The 27,255-nt window shown below is 43.2% G+C and overlaps 1 protein-coding gene across 4 annotated transcripts in view; it reads left to right on the top strand.

Annotated features, from left to right (window-relative positions):
- Positions 1–27,255, top strand: part of LOC136627524 (von Willebrand factor A domain-containing protein 5A-like) — a 329,030-nt gene that overhangs the window by 67,886 nt on the left and 233,889 nt on the right. For 3 of the 4 annotated variants that reach the window (XM_066602709.1, XM_066602708.1, XM_066602706.1), the window contains 5 exons: positions 9,134–9,163; positions 9,747–9,767; positions 14,813–14,955; positions 15,612–15,738; positions 17,130–17,666. In XM_066602709.1, coding sequence (XP_066458806.1) covers positions 9,134–9,163; positions 9,747–9,767; positions 14,813–14,955; positions 15,612–15,738; positions 17,130–17,209 — 401 coding nt within the window. In that variant the 3' untranslated portion in view covers positions 17,210–17,666. Of the gene's footprint in view, positions 1–9,133; positions 9,164–9,746; positions 9,768–14,812; positions 14,956–15,611; positions 15,739–17,129; positions 17,667–27,255 lie in introns of those variants that run through there. The other variant, XM_066602707.1, reaches the window with a different exon arrangement.

The raw sequence follows: 27,255 nt of genomic DNA, 5'->3' as shown, positions 1-27,255 counted from the left end.
AAAGTAAAACTGATTCCCTAAAAAGACCCCCGCCCCACACACACCCACACCCCCTTTTGGCGTTTCTTATATGTGAAATAAAATTAATAATGTAAAACTGTATGATAAATTTCAAAGCAGGGGTAATTACAAAGGCCAGGGTGGGATGGGCACGTGGGACAATAAAATCGCGTATCTCTCCTCCTCCCTTGCTTAGTGCAGACGCGACACTTTTTTGGGGGGTATTGTTTGCCCGCAGTCTCAGGGATGGGATTCATAAAATGGCGCTCTGTGAGCCTTCGCACCTCCTCGGATTGCAATGCATCCTGAGGTGCGGTGGTCTCAAATAAAAGATTTTCTACGAGTGCCTCCTGAAACTGGAGGAAGCTCAGCGTGCCCCCGGATAATTAAAAAATTACGTGAGCATTATAGATGGCTACCTTGTACTAAGCTCACGTTTTACATTTCGCAAGGTAGGGCTGTAGAGCTTGGTCTGACAGATCGACGCCCCCCATGAATTTATTATAATCTGTGACGCAGACCGGTTTAATTTTCTCCGCTGCAGCCCCCTCTCCCTAACTGTAACGGAGGTGTCTGCGTGCACAGTGGACAGCATAAAGACGTCCTTTCTGTCACACCATTTTACGGCCAGCAAGGGGTCATAGGCCAGTGCGTAAGACGCGCCTTTGTCTACACGCCTGGAAACAAGGGGTTATGAGAATCCTACCCTATTTTTGCGGATAGTTCCGCAGGCCCCTGTACCTGCGACGTGTAACGCTCTAAAAAGGGGGTCGCTCATATAGTAGTTGTCGGTATATATGTGGTACCCTTTATTTAAAAAAGGGCCCACAAGCTCCCACACAATTTTCCCGTTAACGCCAATGTCTTCTGGACAGTTGGGGGGATTTAATTGTCAATCCCTGCCCTCATAAATAAAAAAGTCGCAAGTATAACCTGTGGCGCTCTCACAGATTTTATATAGCTTTACGCCATATCTTGTGCGCTTTGAGGGAATAAACTGGCGGAAAGTTAAACAGCCTTTGAAACTCATCAGCGATTCATCCACCGCCGGATTTTTTGGGGGGGTATAAATGTTTTTAAAGGCGTCCCTAATAGCAATATAAGGGGCCTTAATTTGCGCAGTCTGTCATACGCCGGGTCAATTCTCGGGGAATTTGGGCATTATTTGCAAAATGAAAAAAACGGAGACTGTTTTCATATCTGTGTCGGGGCATTATTGACGCAAATACGGGCGTTGCGTGAATGGCGCTCGTGGACCAATAGGACCATATTGATGACTTTTTTACGAGTCCCATTAGCAAAATAAGTCCCAAAAATTTTTTAAACTCAGGGACATCTATGGCGGTCCACATCACTGAATAAACTGACGTTGGGTGCGCGGTCACGTGTTGTCCAGCGTATATATTCATCTGCTGGACAATTAACTGCAGGACATCGTCGGTAATAAATTTAAAAAAAAAAATAAAACTGGGTGAAATTTGCGACGTCCAGATTAACGCCTGGAGCCGCTAAAAATTCTGGGATGCGGGGAGCAAATAAACTTGTGGCACTCCACGCAGTGGCGGGCACCGCATAACTTGGCCCCGCTGCCCCAACGACTCCTCTACCTCCATAGTGCTGGAGGCAGAGTCGTCACTTTCAAAAAAAACCTCCTCCTCTGACTCACTGGTAGCCTCGCTACCGGAGCTTGACGCAGCGAGCAGCGTGTACGCTTGCTCGGCGGTGTAGCGTCTACGCTCCATTTTATTCAAAAAAATTTTAATGGGGGTAGACAAAAAAAAAATAGCCCCAAAAAAAGCGGACAGGGATAAAATGGGGTAATTGGGGTATAAGGGAAGGTGAAGGCTGGTAATAAGGTTTTTTTTTTTTTCTTTTTTAACTCTCTATATGGCACATGATTTTTCTCAGCTATCTCTCTCCTGTCACAAATCACTGAGTGACAGGGGAGAGATACCAGGACTAATTGTGTGCCATATTTATTAAACAAAAAGACATGGATGGCTGTGATAGGTTTATCACAGCCACCCATGTCAGCAGGAACCAATCACTTTGGTCCCTGCAAGTTACTATTCCTAAGGCAACTCTTGCCTTAGGCTCTACTGCGCATGCGCAGCCATTTTGTTCGGCGCATGCGCAGTAGAGGTTAATGCCCTGCGTTTTGGGGGGCTTTGGGGGACCTTAGGGGAGCATTTTCATCTCCCCTCATGGATCGGATCCATTAGGAGAGATGAAACTACAACTTTTTTCAACTTTTTTGTGATCGCCGGTATCCGTTGCATTCCGGCGATCACGGGCCCGGGGACCGCTCACCACGGGCCCGGGGACCGCTCACCGCGGTCCCCGGTGGTATCTCCTGTCTCCCGGCTACCTTCAGTAGCCGGGAGACAGGAGACTTTAAATTTCCCTGGCCGCCAGGCCTTCTACGCATGCAGCTGACGTAATGCCGCCTGGCGCGCATGCGCAGAAGACCGGCTTCGGGGCCTGGAGCATCGAAGAGCGGGGAGCAGTACGACGGACTCGGGTGAGTATTTTCAGCTACCCTGATGGATCTGATCCATCAGGGCAGCTGAATATCTAACTTTTTTGGCACTTTTTAAAACTTTTATGCGATCGGCACTATCGATTGGATAGCGCCAATCCCGTTGCCGGGGGAGTGTCCCCGCAGCCCAGGATGACAGCTCCATGCTGTGAGCTACCTGCGGGCACCGAGAGCATGGAGTTGTCACGTCCAGAGCCCGAGGGGCTTTATTCTCTGTAGGACGCATGTTTTTACGTCCTCAGAGAATAAAGCCCACTTCGGGAGGACGCAAAAAGGCTATGGCCCGGTCGTTAAGGAGTTAATAGAGAGGTGGTACAGCTCCGACTTCTGGGATCCCCACAGAGCATAAAATGAATACCCTGCAATATCACAGTTAACATAGGTATGAGCAGGTGTAGTATAGCCGGGCAAAGAAAGCTCTTGGATGAGTAGTATAGCTTATTTAAAAGAGGTTTTCCAGGAAGAATACTATTGATGACCTATCATCAGAATAGGTCATTAATAGTTGATTGGCTGGGGTCCGTCACTCGGGGTTTTGACCAATCAGCTAATCTGTACTCCAACCTCTGTGAAGTGTCCAGCGCTTGTAATTGCAAGTGTGATTCTCATTGAAATCAATGTGAGCTGTGTCGGCAGTTACAAGCGTCGGCCAGTACAGAGGTCAGAGCAGTGACTTCCGCTGCTTCCACTCCGACTTCTATGTAATTGTGGTGTTGTCAGTGGGCGCACAGTCAGCTGATCGATCAGGGCAATGGATCCCAGCTGATCAAGTATTGTTGACCTATCCCGAGGATAGGTCATCAATAATGTTCTCTCTGCAAGCCATCCCAAAAGCTTAAAGGGGTTTTCAAAGTTATATCTCTGCTTACTATACAATCTGTAAGTGCAGTAATTGTGCACCCACTGTTGTATGTGCCACCATAGTTGTGTCATGACATCTGTGCATCTACCTGTTGCAGAAACGTTGTCTGGATAAATTTATATCTATGGATGTGATTATTGTATAATTCTAAACTTAAGCACAGGTGAGTAACTAAAGTTGTAGTGCAGTCAGGGACCAAGTGAGAAATTAGGTGAATCATGATGTGCAGCTCAGTGCAGTCCTATGCATGTGTCCATCACTCAGCTGTTGTCCGGGCCTAAGATAAGAACCCCCATCACATCAGGAATCACCAGATTTTCTTTTTGGATTCCAAGAGAAGTGATTACAGGAAGGACTACAGGTCCCTCTCCGTTATCATCTCTTTTCATACTGTAAGAAATTAAAATGCATTCCTGCTGCAGCGTGCCCAGCAGCACGCCAGTGAGGGGCATCCTCAGCTTATTCATCACTTGGAGCATACTATGGGCATAAGTGGGCAAAGATCACTCTACATGATTTATGGATCCAGGACATTTCATCTTTTGTTCCTGTCATTATCATCTGCTTTTCTTTCGGGAAGAGGGGGGGGGGGGGCGCAGAAGCTGAAAGGTTCAGTTATACGGTATCATAAAGGGAATGTAGGGAATGTTTCATGCATTTCTTTTTAGTCTCATGTAATATTAAATACTCTTGTATAAAACAAAAAAAAAAGTAATATGGAGGTGATACCTTTATTAGCTACCCAAAAAATTAGATGTACAAACTTTTGAAACCACGTAAGGTTTCTTCTTCAGGCTATAGCCAGATTAAAAGATAGGACGGTATGCAGAACACAGCTGGAGCGCTATCTTTTTCATACTCCGGCTGTGTTCTCCGAGCTGGATACCAGCTGAAACAATAGTATCAGCAGTATTCCGCTGAGAACTCAGCGTGCGGCACTGACAAGACCCATAATTGTCTTTCTGAAAGACAACGATGAGCGAATCGTTAACGAAATCTGCACACTGGCCATGCGTTAGACACCACGATTATCGCTCAAAAGGCAGCTTTTGGAGCACAATTCGAGCAATGATCATTGTGTCTAAATGGGTCTTTAGAGTCCTTTTATTTGAGACGATTGTCAGAACGTTCAATCGTTCAGTGAATGGAGCAGATCGCTTCCAGGCACTCACCTCCATTCAGAGTAAACGGGCAGTTGTTCACAGATGAATGATTGCATGTTTACACAAGCCGATCAGTGTTTGATTCTTATACCTGCATAAAATGAATGGCAAATGAATTTTCATTCATTGTTAAGTCACTGACAGTGTTTACACTGACAGGTTATTGTTCACTTTTCCACAATCCAGCGATAAAATGAATTAATTGTTCTGGGTAAAAAGGCCCCCGATGTCTGGACAGTCATATCAATTGAATTTCCCATATCCAGCGATAAGCTGAATGATGATCGGGACATGTTAAAGGGTCCTTAGTGTACAGGAAGGGATGGAGTATAGATCCTCCCCAAATATTAGGTAGTGACAGGGAAGCTGCAGAGCCTTATCTGGGGGTAACATTGTTACTATCCAGCCTTCTCTACTCTTCCATCAGTACAATTGAGCTGTCATTAGCTCAGCTCTCCTTACTAAGAAATAAATTTCACAGTTCATGCAGAAAAGCTGAGAAGTGAACTACAGACAATAGGAAATTGCTATAGTGGCCAGTGTGAAAACTGCAGTAGTGCAAGATTTCTTTATGTAGATAAATGTATAAAAACATGACTGTATTAACAAATTAATTTATAATGAAAACCTGACGCAAATAAGATTTCATTTTCTGATGAGATTCCCTTCAGAGGTCATTTTCTTTTTTGCAGTAACTTATAACACTTTGTATTAGTAGGACACTCTACCAATATCCTAGACAGCAGAGCTGCATTCTCCTGTATTCTCATTGATATTTTCCTTGCACAGTGCCACTTCTGACCAGCTGTTGTGTAGAGCACCACAATAGGGCACTATTCTAGTCAATTGGGCTGAGCCCTTCAGTAATTTACATCTGTGTATTGTGTCAGGCACTAGAACTCAGATGCTGCTATTCACTTAAAGGGGTGTTACGGTTAGTGGAGGAAAGTACAAGTTTTCACCCATTCACTGGATGCATGAAAACTGGTAGATCAGTGGAGGTCCAACATCAGAGACCCCCACCGATCCTGAAGACGGGTGACCCATACCCTCCCTATTTTGCAATGCAGGATCCCTTCCTTCTATTTTGTTAATATATCAGCCACTGTTTGTGCATGCATGGTAGTGACACCATTCAGTTCAATGAGGAAGACAGTTGTGCAAATGTCAAACTTTTACTAAATACCCTGTTAGGCCTGATTTGTCAAAAAGAGAGAAACTGTGGTTGTTGGCCATAGTAACCGATCCCAGTACAGATGTAATTATTGCAGAGCACTTTATAAAAAGAAAGCTGCACTGTGATTGGTTGCTATAGGCAATAAAGTCAGTTTTTATGTTAGACAGTTTTGATAAATGAGGCCCACTGTTTGTGCAGTTTGCTCCATAGTAAGGCTCACTACCTAAACATTGCATAACATTTGTGAATAAAGTCCGAAACATTAAAGATTATAGAACATGGGGGCCCAGCATTCACTTCAGAACAGTCTTGTCTACACTCCTTTTTTTGCCCAAAAGGACACACCTTTCACCACTCATCAACCCCAGCAATGACGCTTTTAACTGAAATGAGCTTACCACCTATCCGGGATCAATTCAGTCTTTCTTCACACAGAGATTGGCAAAGCTGTGGATTCAGATGCCAACATTTATTGGTCTCCGTTCTCTCAAGGACAGGAGGTCATTGACCAAAGCTCCCTCAGCTCTTCTGTCCTACTCTCTGCTCAAGATTTACTCAGTTCAGAATCAGTCTTCCCTTTTATCAGATGGCCCACTCTCTCTGGTTTGATTCAGCTGAATTTCTCCTCAGCTGGTTCTCTTTCAGCACCTGTCATCTCTCCTCCACTTACACACAGTACACACAGATCCTGAATGGATCCCCCATTAGCTCTCCTCTGCTTATACACACACACACACACACACACAGATCCTGGCTGGATCAACCCATTAGCTCTCCTCTGCTTATACACACACACACACACAGATCCTGGCTGGATCAACCCATTAGCTGTCCTCTGCTTATGCACACACAGATCCTGGCTGGATCCCCCCCCCCCCCCCCCCCCATTAGCTCTCCGCTTCTTACAAGCACAGATCCTGACTGGCTCTTCCTATTAGCCCTCTTTCACTTACACACACAGATCCTTACTGTCTCTCACCATTAGCTCTCCTCTGCCTACACACAGGTCCTGACTGGCTCTTCCCATTAGCCCTCCTCTGCCTACACACAGATCCTGACTGGCTCTTCCCATTGGCTCTCCTCTGCCTACACACAGATCCTGACTGGCTTTTCCCATTAGCCCTCCTCCACTTACACACACACACACACACAGATCCTGACTGGCTCTTCCCATTGTCCCTCCTCTGCCTACACACAGATCCTGACTGGCTCTTCCCATTAGCTCTCCTCTGCCTACACACAGATCCTGACTGGCTCTTCCCATTAGCCCTCCTCTGCCTACACACAGATCCTGACTGGCTCTTCCCATTAGCTCTCCTCTGCCTACACACAGATCCTGACTGGCTCTTCCCATTAGCTCTCCTCTGCCTACACACAGATCCTGACTGGCTCTTCCCATTGGCCCTCCTCCACTTGCACACAAATCCTGACTGTCTGTCCCCATTAGCTGTCCTCTGCTTACACACATGGACTCTGACTTGCTTCTTCTGCTTTCGGTTTTGCACATAGGAGCACCTATCACTCTCTTATTTGCTCTGTGTCTCATTTTGGTTTCACTTCCACATCACAGCAACTTGTCTCTCTATGGCAGCAACCAGGTCCTCGAGAGAGAGAGCCTCCCAGTGTAGCGACCGAGACGCAGGGCACAACACTAAGGAGATGGCAGGAGTAGTAGTTAGGAATGTCACGGTGGCTCTACCAACTCCTCCCTTGAGGGGCCCGTGTGACCCTTTGCCAAGGCCCTGACACCCCCCTTCAGGCCAACACTGGTGGTGAGGTTTACCTCTATACAGGGTTGTCACAGGTGATGCCACTGTTCCTTACTCCGGGTTGAAATCCAAACAGGAGAAATAAAGTCCAGACACACACACGGGTAAATCTTAGAACACACAGTTGCTGGGAATGGGCAGCAACCGGAACTTTACTTGAAGCTTTCCAACAGGTGAATTTACAGGCTGCTTGTTGATTAAGCACACGCCAGTGCAGGAAACAGTTGAGGTCAGGGAGGAGAACACAGGATAATATCAGGCCCACAGTCCAAGTTATCTGTGCAGCACCGCTCCTGGAAAGCAGAACACTCCAGAGGGAGGAAAAGAGATACTCCACTGAACACTCATACCTTTCTTCCAGACACTGCATGGCAGACTTCACTTATTTATGCCTTAGAGAGATGAGGTCTTGGGAAAAAAGTCGATAGCTCTCTTCCATTCTTCACCACATGTAGGTTGAAGGTACCTACAGGTGGCCGGCACTCCCTCTCACAACAAGAACCCAAGAAGCACTCAGAAGAAGAACCTGAAGAACTCTCTTGCACACCTTGTAAGCACATATATCACCCAATGTCACGTGACAAGACAAAATTGTTACATTTCCAGACATAACCCAGACATTCGTAGACAGTAATCTCTTGCTCACTGCAGCTGTGCAATACACATAACTAGTGACAGGACAATCTGCACAGTGCATCCACAGTGAGAACATGACATGTGAGACAAATACAAGACAGTTATGGAGGGGCTAGATACATAGACTTCAGGCCATTACACCAGCACTTAAACGATCTTGATCTCTGGATTCCGGTTAGCTGGTTCTCTTTCATGATCATCTCCCACTTTCTGTAGCTTTTTACAGGCAGATCCTGCATGGATCTTCGTCATCATGTATACATGCTGGCCACTAAATGTTTCTTCTGTCTCAACTTGTCTCTGTTCACAAGAGCTCTTTTCTTGTCTCTGTTCTGTATTCGGCCCTTTTAGGCTGCCTGTCCACGGGCATTCTTGCATTGCATTACTAACGGCTATAATCCGTTAGACATAATAGCTTTGCTATGGAAAGCGCAGCCCTCTGTCCATGAACAGAAAATCATAGCGATTCTCCACTCACAGGATTCAGATCGCGGCTTACCGCGATTCTCCGCGGTAATCCTATCTCTCAGGTAGGTTCACTGCAGAGGGCTGACAGCTCTCCCCCCTCATCGCCCACGGCAGAATATCGCTAGCGATATTCCGCAACGACCGTGGACAGGGGGCCTAACTCTCGGTCACAAAGCTGCCCTCTTCTCTGATCTCTTCTGGACCCCACTCTCTCTTTCAGCAACACAAAGGAGCGCCCTCCTTCAATTTGCTCACGGTGTGTCACATCAACACTTCATCTGCACAACGCCCGCTGCACAGACCTTTACACGTCCCCCTTAACTGGCAGGCTTCTGATTACTCTGCCCCCGATTCTTTTGCCATTTTAGTCAGTCATCCCATATAGGTATTACATGTGGATTTCAGAGATGCTATCTCCTAAATAATAACATCTATGTGGAACATTTGGAAGGGACCGATGTGAAGAAAAAAAAAATCACATGATCTAATTTTTCTTTTTTTTTCCTTCTTACTTTTCAGAACGCGGGCGGATGGATTATAATTCTGAGGGTGCGTAAGTTCTGTTTTTCTGAACTATGTTATTATCATCACATAAACTATTGAAGAAAAGTGTGCTAGTATATAGATGGGTGCCGTTTTGGCTCGCACTGGTGGAGTTTAGGCTGAGTTTAGGTGTTATTTTTGCAGCTGTTTTGCTGTGTATTTTGGGAAAAACTTTAGCTTCCCATCCAACAATATACTATTCTGTGTGCCCCATGTGAAAATATTATAAAATACTGTATGACACAGCTTAAAGGGGTTTCTCAGGACTGAAACATTACTAATATTCTATAAAGCTTATCTGTAACCGCTGTATATGAATATTCATTATTCCGTAACCACGCTACTACTCAATAATAGTCCAAACCAATTTTTTGTCCTGTTGCAGGAAAAAATACTGCATAGTGACCATTCAGATAAATGGACATCCATCAAAAGCATGCCTGGCTCACTAGAGGGTCCCGATTGGGGTACCCCCTCTATGAATTCTATATATTTAGGGTGACAGGTAGATAGCGGTTGTCCTTATGAGATAACCACTTTAATGTGAAATGCAGTTCTCAAACATTGCAATCTGCTTTTCTTTTCACAGCTCTGGATTGCTTACCTGCAGGTAGGTATGATTCCATTTATCCTCATTGGGTTTTCCTTCATTCCAATTATTATTATTGCACAATTATTATACAATTATGATTGGTCACACAACCCTTTTGTACGACAATGCAATCCAATTATACAATTATTACTATATTACATCAGTGGTTCAGGAGTCCCCTATATACAACTCTGCAGATGTTGGCAGCTCTACAGACTTTTGTGCACTTCTGAGAGGTCACATCTAGAACTTGGCACTGTGCCAAGAGCAAAGACTACTCGAAAAAAAAAGTCAAAGTAGCAGAGTAAACCTTTAAATATAGCAAATGGTGTTGAGCCAGACTGAATGGTGAAAGTAACAAATCCTATTTAATATCGCCTAGAGATATGTCTTTTTTATTTTATTACTGAACTATAGTTATGATAAGGCCCCCACTAGTGCACAATAGAGGATAGTGCAGAAGTAGTTATATCATTTGTATTACAAAACTAGTTCAATTACCTAAATTGTAACACATGAAAATTATAATTTAAAATTCAGAAAGTACATCTAATGTTTGTTTTTGACATAATGATCAACCATCGCACCCTCAAGATCGGTGCAACCTTGGAGATAAGTCACATGAACACATGCATCCCTACTAAAGATGAGCGAACACCAAAATGTTCGGGTTCGCGTTATTCGAAACGAACTTCCCGCGATGTTCGGGTGTTCGTTTCGAATAACGAACCCCATTGAAGTCAATGGGCGACCGGAACATTTTTGTATTTCGCCGATGCTCGCTAAGGTTTTCATGTGTGAAAATCTTGGCAATTCAAGAAAATGATGGGAACGACACAGCAACGGATAGGGCAGGCGAGGGGCTACATGTTGGGCTGCATCTCAAGTTCACAGGTCCTACTATTAAGCCACAATAGCGGCAAGAGTGGCAAAATAGCGGCATGAATGGGTGTGAGTGAGGGCTGGCCTCTGATTGGTCAGGCTGTGACCATTCAGAGGCATCTTATTCAGCAGGCGGGGATTTTAAATCCCCGACTGCTGAATACTACTCACAGCTGTTCAGAGCAGTTCAGGAGAACTGCAGCCTGCCGCGCTGAACTCCGTCTGCCGGCACCAGGTGAGTATATATATATTTTTTATTTTTACACATTTCTGGATGAATTGCAGGGAAGGGCTTATATATTTAACCCCTTTCCGACAATTCATCCCGCGATCGCCGGCAGCCCATTGCATTCAGTGGAGTCGGCTGTATTGCCGGTTCCATTGAATTCAATGGGCAAACATCGTTCTTCTCTGTCACAGCTGTTACAGCTGTGGCAGAGAAGAAGGATTTGTCTTCTATATGTTCTCAATGGGGTTGACGCTGCCGCCGGCCCCATTGAGCGCATATAGAAAAGATTTCTCAGGGAAGAAAGTTAAAGTAACCCGAACATCCGAACATCGTGTGGTGTTCGTTACGAATAACGAACATCCCGAACACCCTAATATTCGCCCGAGCAACAAGCTCGGACGAGTACGTTCGCTCATCTCTAATCCCTACACATTAGAACTGGAATGTTGTTGAATTCCTCAGTGAGAGCCAGCTTCAATTCATTGACTGTTGAAATTGGAAGCGTGTACGCTTTATGTAATTACAACGACGAGTGCTGTGGACTGATGTGGCCAAGTTCCATGTGTCCGAAGGTGGTACCAGACACAACTGTCTTTATTGGTGATCAGAAAACCCTGAAATGACAATTATCCTGATGTGGTGCTCTGGGCAGGAATTTTGCATCAGGGATTGATGGGGCCCATTCTCTTTTTTGAGGGATCTGTGACAGGAAATAGTTACTTGGATCTGCTTCACCACTGTTGATCCTATCAGCCAGGACTGGGATATTTTCAACAACATGTGGTGGCCGCGGGATGGGGCCCCCCGCTTATTATTCACTCTGTTCGTGACTGGTTAGATGAGATGTTTCTAGAATGTTGGATAGGCAGATGTGGGCCAGTGGACTGTCCAGCTCGCACCACAGATCTTACACCACCTGACTTTTTCCTATTGGGAAATGTTAAGGATAAAGTTTACACACATCCCATTTTAACAGTCAATGAATTGAAGCTGGCTCACTGAGGAATTCAATAACATTCCAGTTCAAATATGTAGGACGCATGTGATCATGTGACTTATCGTCTCCAAGCTTGCATCGATCTTAAAAGGGTTCTGTCAGCTAAAATAAATCAATACTTACCTATTCCTCACCCTGTCAGTCTTCTTACTGCATCTTCTCCCAGACGATTTTTTTTTCCCTGTCTTCTGCAGTCCCCCCGGAATCACTTCACCTCCAGATGGCTGGATCCTCTTCTTCCTGTGACATTATGTCCATTCTCGTCATTCTGATTCCTGCAGGTCAGTGAAGGTTACATCACTAGTGATGTAGCGCTCACTGCCTACCAGGTAATGCCGACTCCTAAGCCGTGCTATTGCTGAGACTGCGCATGCGCGTTGTCTTGTGGCAATAGTATATGAACACTTGCGGCAAGTCAGCACGCATGCACAATTTCAGCAATAGCCCGGCATTCCCTGCTAGGTAGTAAACGCTACGTCAATAGTGACATAGCGTACAGTGACTCACCGTAAGGAGACTGACGAGAATGGACGTTCCAAAACAGGAACAAGAGGAGCCGTCTGGCTTGCGGTAATGTTACCCGAGAGACTTGAGGAGCCAGGAGAATATCGTTGAGGAGAACATGCAGTAAGAAGACTGACGGGGAAGGAATAGTTAAGTATTGATTTTTTTCTAATGACAAAGCCCCTTTAAGGCTGCGATGCTTGATCATTATGTCAAAAATAGACATTGGATGTCCTTTCTGAATGTTTCATTTTAATTTGCATTTGTTACAATATAGGTTACTGACAGGCCTTAATGTAAAGCAAGTACAAAACCACTCTCACACAGGCGCCAGCAATATAGCCAAGAGAAAATCACAGTGATGGTGCATCCGTGTTCTGTGCGATATCGCTGCGTTTTCTGACAGTGATATCACAATTATGTGTTGCTACAAAGTCGCGTGACCTTGTAGCGCTCTTTTGCTGTGATTTACAGGTGGTCTTGATATATAAGCCCTACCTCGATCATAAGCCCTGGCTGCAATTTTAAAAAACACAATGTATCACGTAATAGGCAATGTCTGCTCAGTCAATGGCTGTGATTGGCTGAGCCGCGGCGCTCGAGAACCAATCACTGCAGCCCTTGATGAGCCAATCAAAGCTAGTGCTTCCTGGAAGTGGAGTTTTTGAATCTGTGACCAGGAAGCGCTGACTGAAAACTACAAGTAAGTGCCGGAGTGATGTAGTATATTGGGGGGTTTTTTAACCCCTTAATGACGCGGCCCCTTTTTCTTTTTCCATGTTCGTTTTTTCCTCCCCCCTTCAAAAAATTCGTAACTCCTTTATTTATCCATCGACGTCGCTGTATGATGGCTTGTTTTTTGCGGGAAGAGTTGTATTTTTCAATCGTGCTATTTAAAGTACCATATAATGTACTGAAAAACTTTTTAAAAAGTCCAAGTGGAGTAAAATGGAAAAAAAGACATTTCGCCAATTTTTAGCGCGTCTTGTTTCTACGACGCACAAACGGCAACAAAAGCGACATGCTAACTTTATTCTATGGGTCGGTAAGATTACTACGATACCAAACTTGTATAGGTTTTTTCTTACTATACTACTCTTTTTTTTTTTTCTTTCAAAGACTTTTAATGTTTTTCAATTATTTTCTGCCGTCATTTTGTGCGCGCAATACCTTTTTTATTTTTCCATCGACATAGTTGAGCAGGGCTCATTTTTAGCGGGATCTCCTGTAGTTTCCGATAGTATCAATTTGGAGTATATACGACTGTTTGATCGCTTTTTATTGCGTTTTTTTTCTGGGAGACAGGGTAACTAAAAAAGTGCATTTCTGGCGTTCTATATTTTTTCTTTTTCGGACAACGTTCACCGTGCGGGAAAAATAATGTGCTACTTTGATAGATCGGACTTTTATGGACGCGGCGATACCAAATACATATTTTTATTTTATGATTTAGATTTTTTTAATAATAGATATGGCAAAAGGGGGGTGATTTAAACTTTTATAACTTTTTTTTTACAATTAAAAAAACTTTATTGATTTTTTTTTTTTTACTTTACTTTGAAGTCTCCCTGGGGGGTTTAACATGCGATGCTTTGATTGCTCCTGCAGTATGACGTAATGCTATAGCATTACGTCATATTGCGATTTAACAGGCAGTCTATCAAGCCACCCCACGGGGATGGCTTGATAGGCAGTCTGGTAGGGCCGCCCTGGGGCCTTTCATTAGGCCCCCGGCTGCCATGACACCTGCACGGCTCCCCTGATCTCACCACGGGGGGCGGGACCCAACAGTGGCATTTAAATGGTTAATAGCCGCGATCGGCCAAACGGACGATTGCGGCTATTGCCCGCGGGTGTCAGCTGTTATAAACAGCTAACGCCCGCACTGTATGAAGAGAGGTTGCCACGCAACCTCTCTTCATACATACCCCGCCGCTCCATGACGTACCGGTACGTCATGGAGCGGGAAGGGGTTAAAGGCAGCTAGGGCTTACTTTAGGGACAAACAGTAAAATTTGTACTGTAAAATTTGCGTTGCACCGCACAAAAACATTTTGTCGCCCATGTAAAAGCTGGCTAAAAATGATATAACTGCTTCTGATCCACCCTGTAGTTCATATGCTGTACATAGTGTATATAACACCCCTCTACATTGTAGTAGCTAAGCTCTTAGGGAGCTCTCTCTACATGCTTTCTGACTGTTTCCAATAGCAATCAAAATTGTGACTGCAGCTCTGGAGTATAATAAAAGCTAAAACTCGGATTCAGTACCAGATAAGTAATATGATGTATTTACAAAGGGACACAATGCTACCTGTAGATTACCTCTATATATAAAGTGTGAGTGCAGGTTTTAGATATTTCTGAAATCTTCACCACATAATGCTTATTACTTTAAGTCTAATGTTGTTAACTGTATTCTCCTGTGTTTTACTTGTGGTGAATGTATAGATACAGCTGCCATTGAGGAAACCCCAACTTTTGTCAGATTGATTTCTCTTCAAAATGCTGACGGTTCCTGGAATCTCAACCCCGAATTCTCCTCTATCCTGGGTATATCTCAGCAGGACATCAGTAACAAGAATCCAGATCAGGTATGATTGATGTTGTATGGAAATAACTTAATCAGTGTCTAATACGTTCTGCAACCTTCAATTATACTTTCTGTTTTAGCCCCTTGGCAACATCTACCATCCATGTATGGTGGATGTGCACAGGGTTTATATGGAGTGAGCCTGGGAGCTGATCCCGCTCCATATACAGAGTCTTGGCCATCTTTGACTGATGATTTTCAGTGGAACAGCTGTGATTGGAGATAATTCCAATTGTAGCCATTACCATTTAGAGTCCTCATTCATTGTTTAGTTTCTGTATGCAGAAAACTGAATGATGGATTGGCACATGTAAACAGGCAGTCAGTCGTTCATTTATAAACGACTGCCTGTTTACTGTGAAGGGGGGCCGACCTGTCGGGCATCATCACCCGACAGGTTGTCTTATGCAAAAGGACCTAGGTGAGCCCCCTTTTCTATATCCGTTATCACCATAATCACAGGGGACCTATTGTCTTCAAAATCTCGCAGCAAGTTGTAACCATTACTTGAGCGATAAGATCTCAACTTCAGATGTGTTTCTCATAATTTCCTGTAACTTCCTTGGATCACAGATAGTTTTTTCTTGTGTCCTCCAATCTAATGTCCTGCAATGTACCTGAAATAATATATATTCCTATTTATACTTTCCTCATTAGAATATGGACTCATCAGTGTGGGCGACAGTCCTGGCGCTGATCTGGCTGCACTCATCTTGTCTAAACCAGAAAGAGGAATGGGAATTACTGGAGTATAAGGCCATGTCCTGGCTTAAGGCCAAAGCAGGTAAGTTCCTGATTAGTGTTGAGCAAAATTTTCAAAAGTTTGATTCAGTCCGTTTGTCAACATACGACAGAATGTTTTAGATATTCTGTACTAGTTTTAGGTGTATCGGTGAAGTTCCAGTACAGTTCAACTAATTTTAAGCTTACTAAACTGTCTACGAACCTAAGACTCCTCCCACTCCATCATAATAACAGTGGCTCAGTGGTTAGCGTATTTGTAGCACTAGGGTCCTACTCGTAGGTTCAAATCTGACTGACGGCATAAAGCTAGGAGGGATGGCTAACACTGGAGAAGAGAGAGAAGATTCAAAAAGATCTAGATAAGCTTGAACAGTAAGTGACGACTAACAGGATGGTATTTAACAAAGAGCAATACTACACCTGGGCAAGAAAAATGAAAAAAAAAAAAAAACTGAATGGGAGGACTTGAGCTAAGCAGCAGCACATGTAGGTATACTAATAAATCACAGACTGAACTTGAGTCAACCGTGTGATGCAGTAGCAAAAAGAGGCAAACCTAATTGTGGGAATAGACACATAGAGTTTAGATCACATGAGGTAAGTATTCCCCTCTACTCTTCCTAAGACCTGGGTCACGTGAGCGAAATTTAATTGCATATTGGATGCCCAAATGTACATGCGCATAATACGCGGTTAATGGAGTCAATGAAAGTACATTCACACATTTGCGTATATTCGTTGCGTATAAAATGTGCGTAAAAAAAGAATGCAGCATGTTCTATTTTACCACCTATTATATACAATAGAACCCTATTGTTCTTTATGGTGTGTACGAAAATGCTGTAATACACAATTACATTGCATATGTACAGCGTTTTTATGCATGTCGTTAGGAGACAGGAGTTAAAAGTAAAAAAAGGGAACCAGGAAGCCAGTGCATGAAAGCATGCATGAGATACGTTGTCATGCGCCTTCATATGTGATCACAAACACATGTTTATGCATCCGGTAGAAAATATGATGGTAATTTCCTTGTTATTGGCAGGATCGTTTTTTCTCTACTGTTCCATAGATGCAAAAGGGGAAGAGATTTGTCATCATCACTGTTTGCAAAGTTACTTAATTTTATATGTTAGATGTATAGGAACTACAGATGAGTGAATCTTTGAGTATTTTCTGGACACAATTTTGTCGAAGGGAGAGATTTCATATTGCCGAGCTGTATTTGCTCCATGTAAGACCAGGGAAACCAAAATATTAATCCATACTTCAACATTTCAACTTACATTGACTTACATGTGACAAATATGGCTCCATAATACACTATTCTCCTTGTAGTGAAGGCCCTTGAGGTCCTTGCTTTGATCAGTCAGTTGTGAGATATCTAATATTATTGGTGGCTCTAACAGGGAATGTCTCCTATTTTTGCAGGTTCCTCTCTGGATCGGTTTGTCAGAGCTGGGAATGAGCTGCTGAAATCATCTGTGGATCCCAAAGTGTTTGGCCTGTGAGAGGAAGTCTAAAGATGGCAGAAGGCTTCTCCTCCTAAATCCTGGAATATTGCCCCCTTCCAGAATGTCGCTGCTTCTCATCTTTGTTCTGACATAATTTGGCCTAATAAGATCTCTGTGCCTTATTACTTTTCATATAGGATATGTAAGAGTAACCTAGTAGCTGTTTGTGCATATTATCCCCTAGGATTAACAAAATTCACTTGACTTCTGCACATTATCCCTCAGGGTCAATATAGTTCACTTAAAAGACTCAGGAAAATGGTCAAAAGCAGGACAGGTTGGCTAGAACTTGCTTGTAAGGGGAATGTGAAATGAACTAATATATGAAATGTCATAAACAACCTTCACTGTGATTTGAAACAAAATCCTGGAAAAAATGCTGAGCTGGATAATGGTTATCTCTACTTTGCATTCCTCTATATAAACTGTACAACAATAAACCTGCTTCAGAAGAGCTTAGAAGCATTACTTGAGTGTTTCTTACTGTGTTCTCATCCGATGCATCACATAATCAATTAGGCATACCTGATTGGTAAGGCTATGATACCCTTTTAGCATAACCTAAATTGAATGAATATTCCAACATTCTTGATGGAGAACATCTGGAATGTTCTAAGAACTGACAAGATCTCTGGACAGTAGGCACCAGACAAACTAAAAACCGCAGTATGACCCTTGTTTCTTACACGTTTTTTTCTGCTGTCTTGAGAAAAGTACAATCCTCTGTTTCTATTCCACTTGCTAAATTATCAATCAGTATATTCAGTGTACTTTGTGTGAATAAATAGACAATGTGCAGACCAAAAGATTCTTAAAGTTTTATATACAATGGTCCAAACTTTCCGGAGTTAGAGGCTAAGGAATTATCCGTAAAGTCTCAGATTAGTGTCGTTTTGGGAAAGACTGCATTGCCCATCTGGGATGGGCAATCGAAGAACTGTCCTGGGGACAGAGAAATGACTGCATGGTCACGAGTAATAACTCTGGTAAAGGGAAAAGGCGGGTATGCCCAAAACTGTCTGCCTTGATGTTGAGGGAAAAAAGGTTTAAAAGCGAATGTGAAGGCTGGATAACTGATCATGGATTCACTTTGAGTGAGTCCCTGTTTAGAAAGATGTGAGATTGTAGTCAGAGCATGTAAAAATTAAAAAATAAAATGGTCAAATCATTTATACACTTAGGAGTGCCTGCATATAGAGTGCATTCCGGAGAAATTCTATGTGTGAGTTGGTACAAGTCTGTGATATTGCTGCACAAGAGGTGGGATATAATTTTGCTGGATCTAATCACTAATAAGGGTGAATGCAGACGGCCGGGTCGGATCCCGCTGCGAGAATTCTCGCAGCAGGATGCGACCTGTGCCCCTGCAGTGACATGCGCAAAGCAGAACTGGCGTGTCAGCGGTGATGTTTCTGTGCGGGCCTCTGGGAGGCTCACACAGCAATAGGATATGCCGTGATTCGTTTACCGTGTGAATTTTCACGCAGTCAAATTGTGGTTGTCTGCATGGGATTGCATAAACCAATGCAATCCTATGGCAGCATACACGAGTGGAAATTCTGCAGGAAATCTCACCGCAGAATTTCTGCCCGTGTGCATTCACCTTAATGTGGATTTTGTTAACACCACCTTAACACAGACCAGCCTAGCAGAGAAGAAGTGTATCTCTATTTGTATGGAATGTACGTGCATTAGTGAGTAAGTCCGTGTGTATGTAAATATATTGTAGGCAGTTAAAGGGTGAAGTTGTGGATGGAGTATATCTCCCTTCCAAAGTCTTAGTCTGGACAGGGTGGAGATCCAGTCCATAACTTCACCCTGGTTCTCAACTCAGCTGTAGGCACTGACCCCATTACTGGGGCATAAAAGGCTGCAGGAGTCAGTGTCTGACAGCCTGAGGAGGAAACTTTCTGAGCACCATGCGTGGTGCAGCATTTCACCTGTTATATTGCATGGACTTTTGTGTTGCTGTTTTGTTGCCTGTCAAGCTGAGGAAGGAGCAACACTTCACTGCAAGGACCTGAGCACCCTGCGTTTTGTTGTTTTGAGAGGACTTCTCTATTTTGCTGTGTGTGTATGTATGTATGTGTGTGTGTGTATGTATGTATGTATGTATATATGTGTGTGTGTGTGTATGTATATATAATATATATATAATAAATACATTTATTATATTCTGCATGTGTGCACAAAGTACATGGTATATTCAATATATTGGGTTTTACTTATTTGAATACTATTGAATTATAATGGTAAAACAATAATGAGATAATTGTGTACTTGACAAACCTGATAAGTACTTTACAAACAGAATCAAATTAATCACAAGGGTTTACTTAAAGCGTATTACATTGACACCAAAAAAAAAATCTTCCCAGATTGAGAGAGACCTGCCCAGTCAACCTATTAGGAGCAGACCTACTTAAAGCGATACAAGTGACAATCGAGTATACTCCAAATGGTATCAGGGTGACTAGCCCTCTAACTAGCCAACAGTTAATTACCATTTGTGTTGTGCTTACTGTTACAGTTTCTCAGGAAAATGTATCTCCTTACATCAAAATTCTTGCATCGGTGACAGAGATATTATAGACAAGGTACAAAATGGATGCTGGATGTCTGCCTGTCATTACTTTGGACATGAAATTCAAACCTAGCATGCAGCCACCCAACATCTGGCAATACCCTTTGAGGCCTACCTTGAAAAGAGGATTATAATGGATTGATATTTCCCTTACAGCAGTCCATTGTTTCCAGTGAAGAAAAAGGTTGTCAAAGGCAACCTCAAACCTTTCTCATGGTTGACAATTGTGACAGCACTAACTGCTCATAAATCAGGAACACCCCACAAGTGCCAAATCCGCAAATGTTGTTGTCACAAGAACCAGCCAGCTCCACCTTCTTCACAGTGGTGAATCTCACAAATGCTTTCTTCAGTGTACTCCTACAAGAAGGTGCCAGTTCTTATTTGCTTTCACGCATCGCGGCAAGAAATATTGATGGTATGTGCTGACACAGGGAGCAACCAACTTCCCAGGGCAGCACTCTGAGGCCCTACAAATAATTCTGCAAAACTGTGCGACAAAATATCCAAGCACCTTACAGCTGCAATATGTTCATGATTTGCTTTTGTGCTGCAACACTATTGAACAGTGTTTGGATGAAACGATCAGTCCGTTGCTTTTTCTTGCTGAGAATGGCAAGGCATTCAAGTCCATTTTCAGCTTTGCCAACCCACAGTCGTCTTCCTAGGCCATGGCATTTCATGGGGTACTAAGAACATTACTACTGACAGAATTCAGGCAGTTCAGGTTACGCCACTCCCCAGAAACCCCTGGAACTGCCACTTCCATTGGATTGGTAGGATATTGTAGAGAATGCATACCCCAAGCCTCCAGCCTTCTGCAAGCCTTCTATGACTGCCTGTCACTCACATATCACAATTAAAAGATGCACTGTTCTTAATCTATCTTTATTACTTCCACTGAATTCAGAACAGGGGAAAAATAGGAACAGAAGATCAACATTAAATGCATGATGTGAATAGAGTTAATAAAAAATGAGACCAGGGGTCTTGAAAATGTTGTTAAAACCCCCATTGCTAATGCGGATTTTGAGTTTTTTATAGATAGTTCCAGATACTATGAAAATGGACAAGTAAAAACTGGCTATGCAGTGGTAACCAACAATGAGGTAACTGTACAAAACCACTCCCTTCTGGCAAGTCTGCTCAGGAGGCTGAGCTAATGGCACCTGCTAAAGGTAAAATTGTAATGTCTCCACTAATTCGAGGTGTGCTTTTGGAATATCTGTCGATTCCACACCTTTGTGGCACAGTAGAAATTTTGTTGAATCATCAGGTAAACCAATCCGGACTGCAGAAGCAGTTGTACAAGGCTTTAGCTCTTCCCAAACAGGTAGCCATCATCAGGGTTCATGCTCATAATAAGGTGACTACTCTTGAGACCCTAGGCAACCGGAGAATAGAAACAGCAGTCAAAGCAGCAGCCTGTCTCCACTTGAATGTCCGTTAACCTGGTTGCAACAGAACTGGGCATGGATATCTCTCTGTTGTGTATTTTACAGCAATGGGCCTCAAAGGGAGAAAAAGAGGAGTGGCACAAGGGTACAGAGCTGAATGATGAGAATGGAGTCTGGAGGAAAGGTAAATACCTGTGCTACCCCCAAACACTCTACTCTACGATGCCACAGTTGAGCCACGGACGAACTCATCAGTCAAAGGAGGTAATGTGTGGTGTTGGGTCTTCTGTTTGGATTGCCTCAGGGTTCAACAATGCTGTGACCAGGGTAGTGCAGGGATGCATAACTTGCACTCGACACAACCCAAGCAAATTTGCTAAAGAATCGTCTCACTGTACTCAAAGGTCAGACTACCAAATCCAGTGATTGCAGATTAACTACATATAACTGCCTAAGGTAGGTTTGTGGGAGTTTGTGTTGGTTTGCATAGACCTCTTCTCAGGTTAGCTGGAAGAGGTACACATTTTATTGGCCAAATACTTCGAGAGGGTTAGGAATTTCTCAAGCATTTCACACTCCTTATTTACCACAGAGTAGTGGTAAGGTAAAAAGATTAAATGGCACCTTGAAATTGAAAATACAGAAAGCCATGGAGGAGACAGGCGAACCATGGCCATAGCATCTACCATTAGCTCTCTACTCAATAAGAACCATGCTTAATAGAAATACCAAGCTGTGTCTGTATGAAGTTATTTTTAGTAGGACCCCTGTAACAGGCCTATATTTTCCTCAACACCTACAGGCCCAGCATGGGGATCTTACCTCCTATGCGAGTACTCCAGATTAGAAATTGACTGCTACTCATAAATGTCTTTTCCTGAAGTCTAGATCCAGATATAAAAGAGGGGTCGCATAACTTGCTTCTTCTACACTAGGCTGTACTCAGAAGACATGTGAGAAAAAGTTTGGAAGAGATTTGATAGTCCATACCAGATCCAGTTGACAACTTCCATTTCTGTCAAATTGCAACGAAAGGACACCTGGATACATGCGAGCCATTGCAGAAAGATTTTGGCTCAAGAGTCTTTTCTACTGTCATGGACAATCCTCAGTATATAGAGGGACTCTGTGATGTGCTAAATGAAGATTGGGACAATAAGTTTGATAAGCATCATGAGATTACTGTAAAGGCTTTTGATTAAACAGAGGAACTTTAAAAAAAAACAAAAACCTCCATACTCACCTCCCAACCAGCGTCTGTGTCCCCGGCGGCACGGCAAGCTGCTAGAATCCTCCGCCATGTCCTCTCTGCTCGGCTCTGTCATCCCCCATCATCAGGCTGTGATTGGATGTGAAAGATTGGGTGTCGGCTGGGACTGTCCGGCGCTCGATCCAATCACAGCGCTGATGGCAGGGGATTTGAAAGTCGAGCATGGAGATGACAGCGGGGAGAATTCTAAAGCAAAGGTGAGTTGTTTCAGATCTGTGAGGGAAGATGAAATTTTAACTTTATTTAACTTTTTTAAACTTCTAACCGATCGCCCTTATCCATTGGATAACAGTGATCGCGTGACTGGGGGTCGCACACCTCAGCGCCCAGTGACAGCTTAAGACTCTTGGCTACCTCTGGTAGCAGGAAACTATTGCATACACAGACCCCAGGGCTTTACTCTACAGGCTCGGGGTGTTTTTACGGCCCTGTAGATTAAAGCCCAGACATCCAGGACGTGAAAACATGTATGGGTGGTGTTAGCGCAAATTCGCTATTTCGATATACTGTGCGTTTCCAAATTAAGATAATATGTGCAGGCCTGGAGAGCCTTTCAAAGATCACACGGCTACATCATGTGCCCCCGAAGAAAACTCTGTCTTTATTAAGCGCGCGTAAAACTTAAATAAGTTTAACACAGGAAATGAAGTAATTTAGGAATAGAGTTACAGTATTTAGCGAGCCGATTGGTCATTCTCCGAGGGAGGTATTTGTGAGGTAGCTTGTGATGTCATCCATCTGGGAGGAACTTCAGTGAGCACGCTCAGTTCTTTCTTGAATTTAGCTTCATGAGAGAAACATCCTGTTTCTCCTCTCTGTTTGTCAAGGACAAAGACATTCCTATGCCATGTGCTTTAAATTGGACCCCCCCCCCCACTATCTGAAGTAGCCAGTTTCTTTGATCAAAGGTTCAGAATCAACAACTCAATTCCCTAGACAATGCTGATGGTATCACAGGATTAACAAGACTCAACAGATTCATGGCCATACAATGTATATGGACAGAGCTCAAACAAACCTATACAAATGGAATTGTAGTAAAAGCAGGTAGCATTGTTCTGTATAAGTAAGACCAATATACATATGTTAGACCTCTATCTTATACAAAGAACTAACAAGTCGCATACACATTTCACAGTTACAGCAAAGCTTCCTACACCAAACAGGTTTGAAGTCCACATGAATGTTCATAGCTATTTGTATGTAAAATACAGAATGGAGAATAAAAGAAAATATAAAATGGAGGATGAAGGACAAAATGGAGGGCTACAAATAGCCAATTATATTTGCACCACAATCCACCCTTTGGCTATTTGTAGCCATCATATCACTATTTCATAATGTGATCAAGAAACATAAAATAAACATACAATTTAGGGCTGGAATATGCATTTTGACATATCATGGTTTGATCTTCAAGTTCTATTAATGAACAATTAGCAGCTTCCAAATGTTTCCTTCAAATGTTCCATATTTTATATTCGTTTAATACGTCAAATATTAAAACATGCATATATATTTATATACATCAGACAATAATATCATGGAACTTTTCATTCCGCTCACAGTGGTCACTAAGGAGTTAAAGTCAGCGATCAACAACCACGAACGAGTATAATGAAAAGTTCTACATCCTCCAAATACACTTTGGGCGAAATTTACTAAGCAGCAAAAGAACTAGTTACAACCTCATACTGTTCTCATATAAATCACCAATACATATACTGTAGGAGAGGGTGATGAGTACAATTAACCCCTTCAATGGCAGGTTTATTATTGCCATGTCATGCCTCACAGGGCAGGTTTTAAATAAGAGTCAACAATGCAATTTAATCTTGCAAGTATTTATTAACCCTTTAATGACCAAGCCTGTTTGCGCCTTAATGACCAGGCCAAATTTTGCAAATCTGACATGTGTCACTTTAACATGGAAAAACATCAGAAAGGTTTTGCATATCCAAGCGATTCTGACATTGTTTTTTCGCCACATGATCCATGAGGGGAGATGAAATGAAAGCGTTTTAAACTTTTTTTTTTACTTTTTAAACTTTTTTTTTTTACTTTTTTACACTTTTTTTTAATTACTTTTTTACACTTTTTTACTTTAAATGATCACTGCTATCCATTGGATAACAGTGATCATCTCTGCAGGGACATCCCTCTGCTCCTGGCTACACATGGCAGCCAGGAGCAGAGGGATTTTAAATTTCCCGGGGCTCGAGCCCCTCCGTGCACGCGCCCGATGTCAATCATCATTGTGCGCGCATGCGCAGAAGGGGACTCCGGTCCAGGAAGACCGGTACACCGCTGAGGACCGGGGGTGAGTATTTTCACCTCCCCTCATGGATCCGATCCATGAGGGGAGGTGAAATTAACTTTATTTTTACTTTATTTTAAACTTTTTCACGATCGCCGCTATCCACTGGATAGCGGCGATCGCGGGTCCGGGGACCGCTCGCCGTGGTTCCCAGGGACATCTCCTGGTTCCCGGCTACCTTCAGGAGCCAGGAGATTTTAAACTCCCCTGGGTTCCCATTCTTCTGCGCATGCGCGTGACGTCAATCATCTGACGCGCATGCACAGAAGAGCCGCGCCGGGTCCCGGAGGTCCCTTTCACTGCGGCAGACATCGGGGAAGCCGGGTGAGTATTTTCAGCTGCCCTGATGGATCCGATCCATCAGGGCAGCTGAATCTTTAACTTTTTTTTCACTTTATTGCGATCGGCGCTATCCATTGGATAGCGCAGATCGCAATGCCGGGGGGGGACTGCCTGCATCCCAGGATGACAGCTCCATGCTGTCGGCTGCCTTCGGGCACCGACAGCATGGAGCTGTCACGTCCATAGCCCACGGGGCTTTATTCTCTGCAGGACGCATGTTTTTACGTCCTCAGAGAATAAAGCCCACTTGGGCAGGACTTAAAAACACTATGGACTGGTCGTTAACCCCTTAATGACGCGGCCCTTTTTCTTTTTCCATTTTCGTTTTTTCCTCCCCCCTTTAAAAAAATCGTAACTCCTTTATTTATCCATTGACGTTGCTGTATGAGGGCTTGTTTTTTGTGGGACGAGTTGTATTTTTCAATGGTGCTATTTAAAGTACCATATAATGTACTGAAAAACTTAAAAAAAATTCTAAGTGGAGTAAAATGAAAAAAACAAACGACATTTCGCCATTTTTTAGTGCGTTTTGTTTCTACGGCGCACAAACGGCAACAAAAGCGACATGATAACTTATTTCTATGGGTTGGTACGATTACTACGATACCAAACTTGTATAGGTTTTTTTTTTACTATACTCCTTTTTTTTCAAAGACATTTAATTTTTTTCAATTATTTTCTGCCATCATTTTGTGCGTGCAATAACTTTTTTAGTTTTTCATCGACATAGTTCACCAAGGGCTCATTTTTTGCGGGATGTTCTGTAGTTTCTGATAGTACCAATTTGGAGTACATACGACTTTTTGATCGGTTTTTATTGCGTCTTTTCTGAGAGACAGGGTAACTAAAAAAGTGTATTTCTGGCGTTGTTTTTTTTTTTTCGGACGACGTTCACTGTGCAGGAAAAATAATGTGCTACTTTGATAGTTCGGACTTTTATGGATGTGGTGATACCAAACACATATTTTTAATTTATTATTTAGATTTTTTAATAATAGATATGGCAAAAGGGGGGTGATTTAAACTTTTGCAACTTTTTTTTTTTCAATTAAAAAAAACTTTATTGATTCTTTTTTTTACATTGCTTTGAAGTCCCCCTGGGGGACTTTAATATGCGATGCTTTGATCGCTCCTGCAGTATGATGTAATGCTATAGCATTACGTCATACTGCTTTTTGACAGGCAGCCTATGAAGCCACCCCATGGGGATGGCTTCATAGGCAGTCTGTTAAGGCAGCCCTGGGGCCTTTCATTAGGCCCCCGGCTGCCATGACACCTGCACGGCTCCCCCGATCTCACCGTGGGGGGGCCAAGCGGGACCCCCGAACATCGTTCGGGGCATTTAAATGGTTAATGGCCGCGCGGCCGCTCGCGGCTATTGCCCGCGAGTGTCAGCTGTTATAAACAGCTGACGCCTGCACTGTATGAAGAGAGGTTGCTACTCAACCTCTCTTCATACATATCCTGCGGCTCCATGACGTACCGGTACGTCATTGGTCATTAAGGGGTTAAGGGGTTAAGGAATGGAACAATCACATTGCAAACTTTTTTTGTAATGAAAGAATACATTATAACAATTTTGGAAAATAATTTCCAAATTTTGGAGGAAGGAGATTTTGCGGGCGTGCCAGTAAAGGGGTTAAAACTTAACTTTTATTCTGCCCTAAATAAAATATATGATGCTAATAGGACCAACCAGTAGCTAAGATACAGTTGTCCCAAAATGCAGCAAAATAAAGTAAAATATTGGGGGGCAATAGGGTGAGCGGGATGGACATATGTCGTTTTGGGCCTTACTTACTATGTTATTATGTTCCAGGAAAGAAACCAGAGCACTATAAGTATTAAAACCGTCTTATCGGATGTGGCAGAGATGGTGAATGGATATGCTATTTCCTGATGTCAGTAGCGAAGCGAAGGTTCCTATCTGTGGGGAGAAAGAAGACAGTGTGGTCCCTTGGCACAACTGTTCCTAGATATCCCAATAGTCTAAATCGCCCTAAGTAGATAAGATGGAGCGATTCACCTGAAAAGGCCGGCCCCACAGAGACCCTGCTTCTATGAGACCCTAAAGAGGGTCCTAACAATTCATAGTACACAGTAAAGTTCCAACATGTTTCGCCCAATAAAGCA

Source organism: Eleutherodactylus coqui, chromosome 5 (assembly GCF_035609145.1).
Source record: "Eleutherodactylus coqui strain aEleCoq1 chromosome 5, aEleCoq1.hap1, whole genome shotgun sequence".
In the NCBI taxonomy this organism is placed as follows: Eukaryota; Metazoa; Chordata; class Amphibia; order Anura; family Eleutherodactylidae; genus Eleutherodactylus; species Eleutherodactylus coqui.
This window is presented reverse-complemented; position numbering and strand designations above follow the sequence as displayed.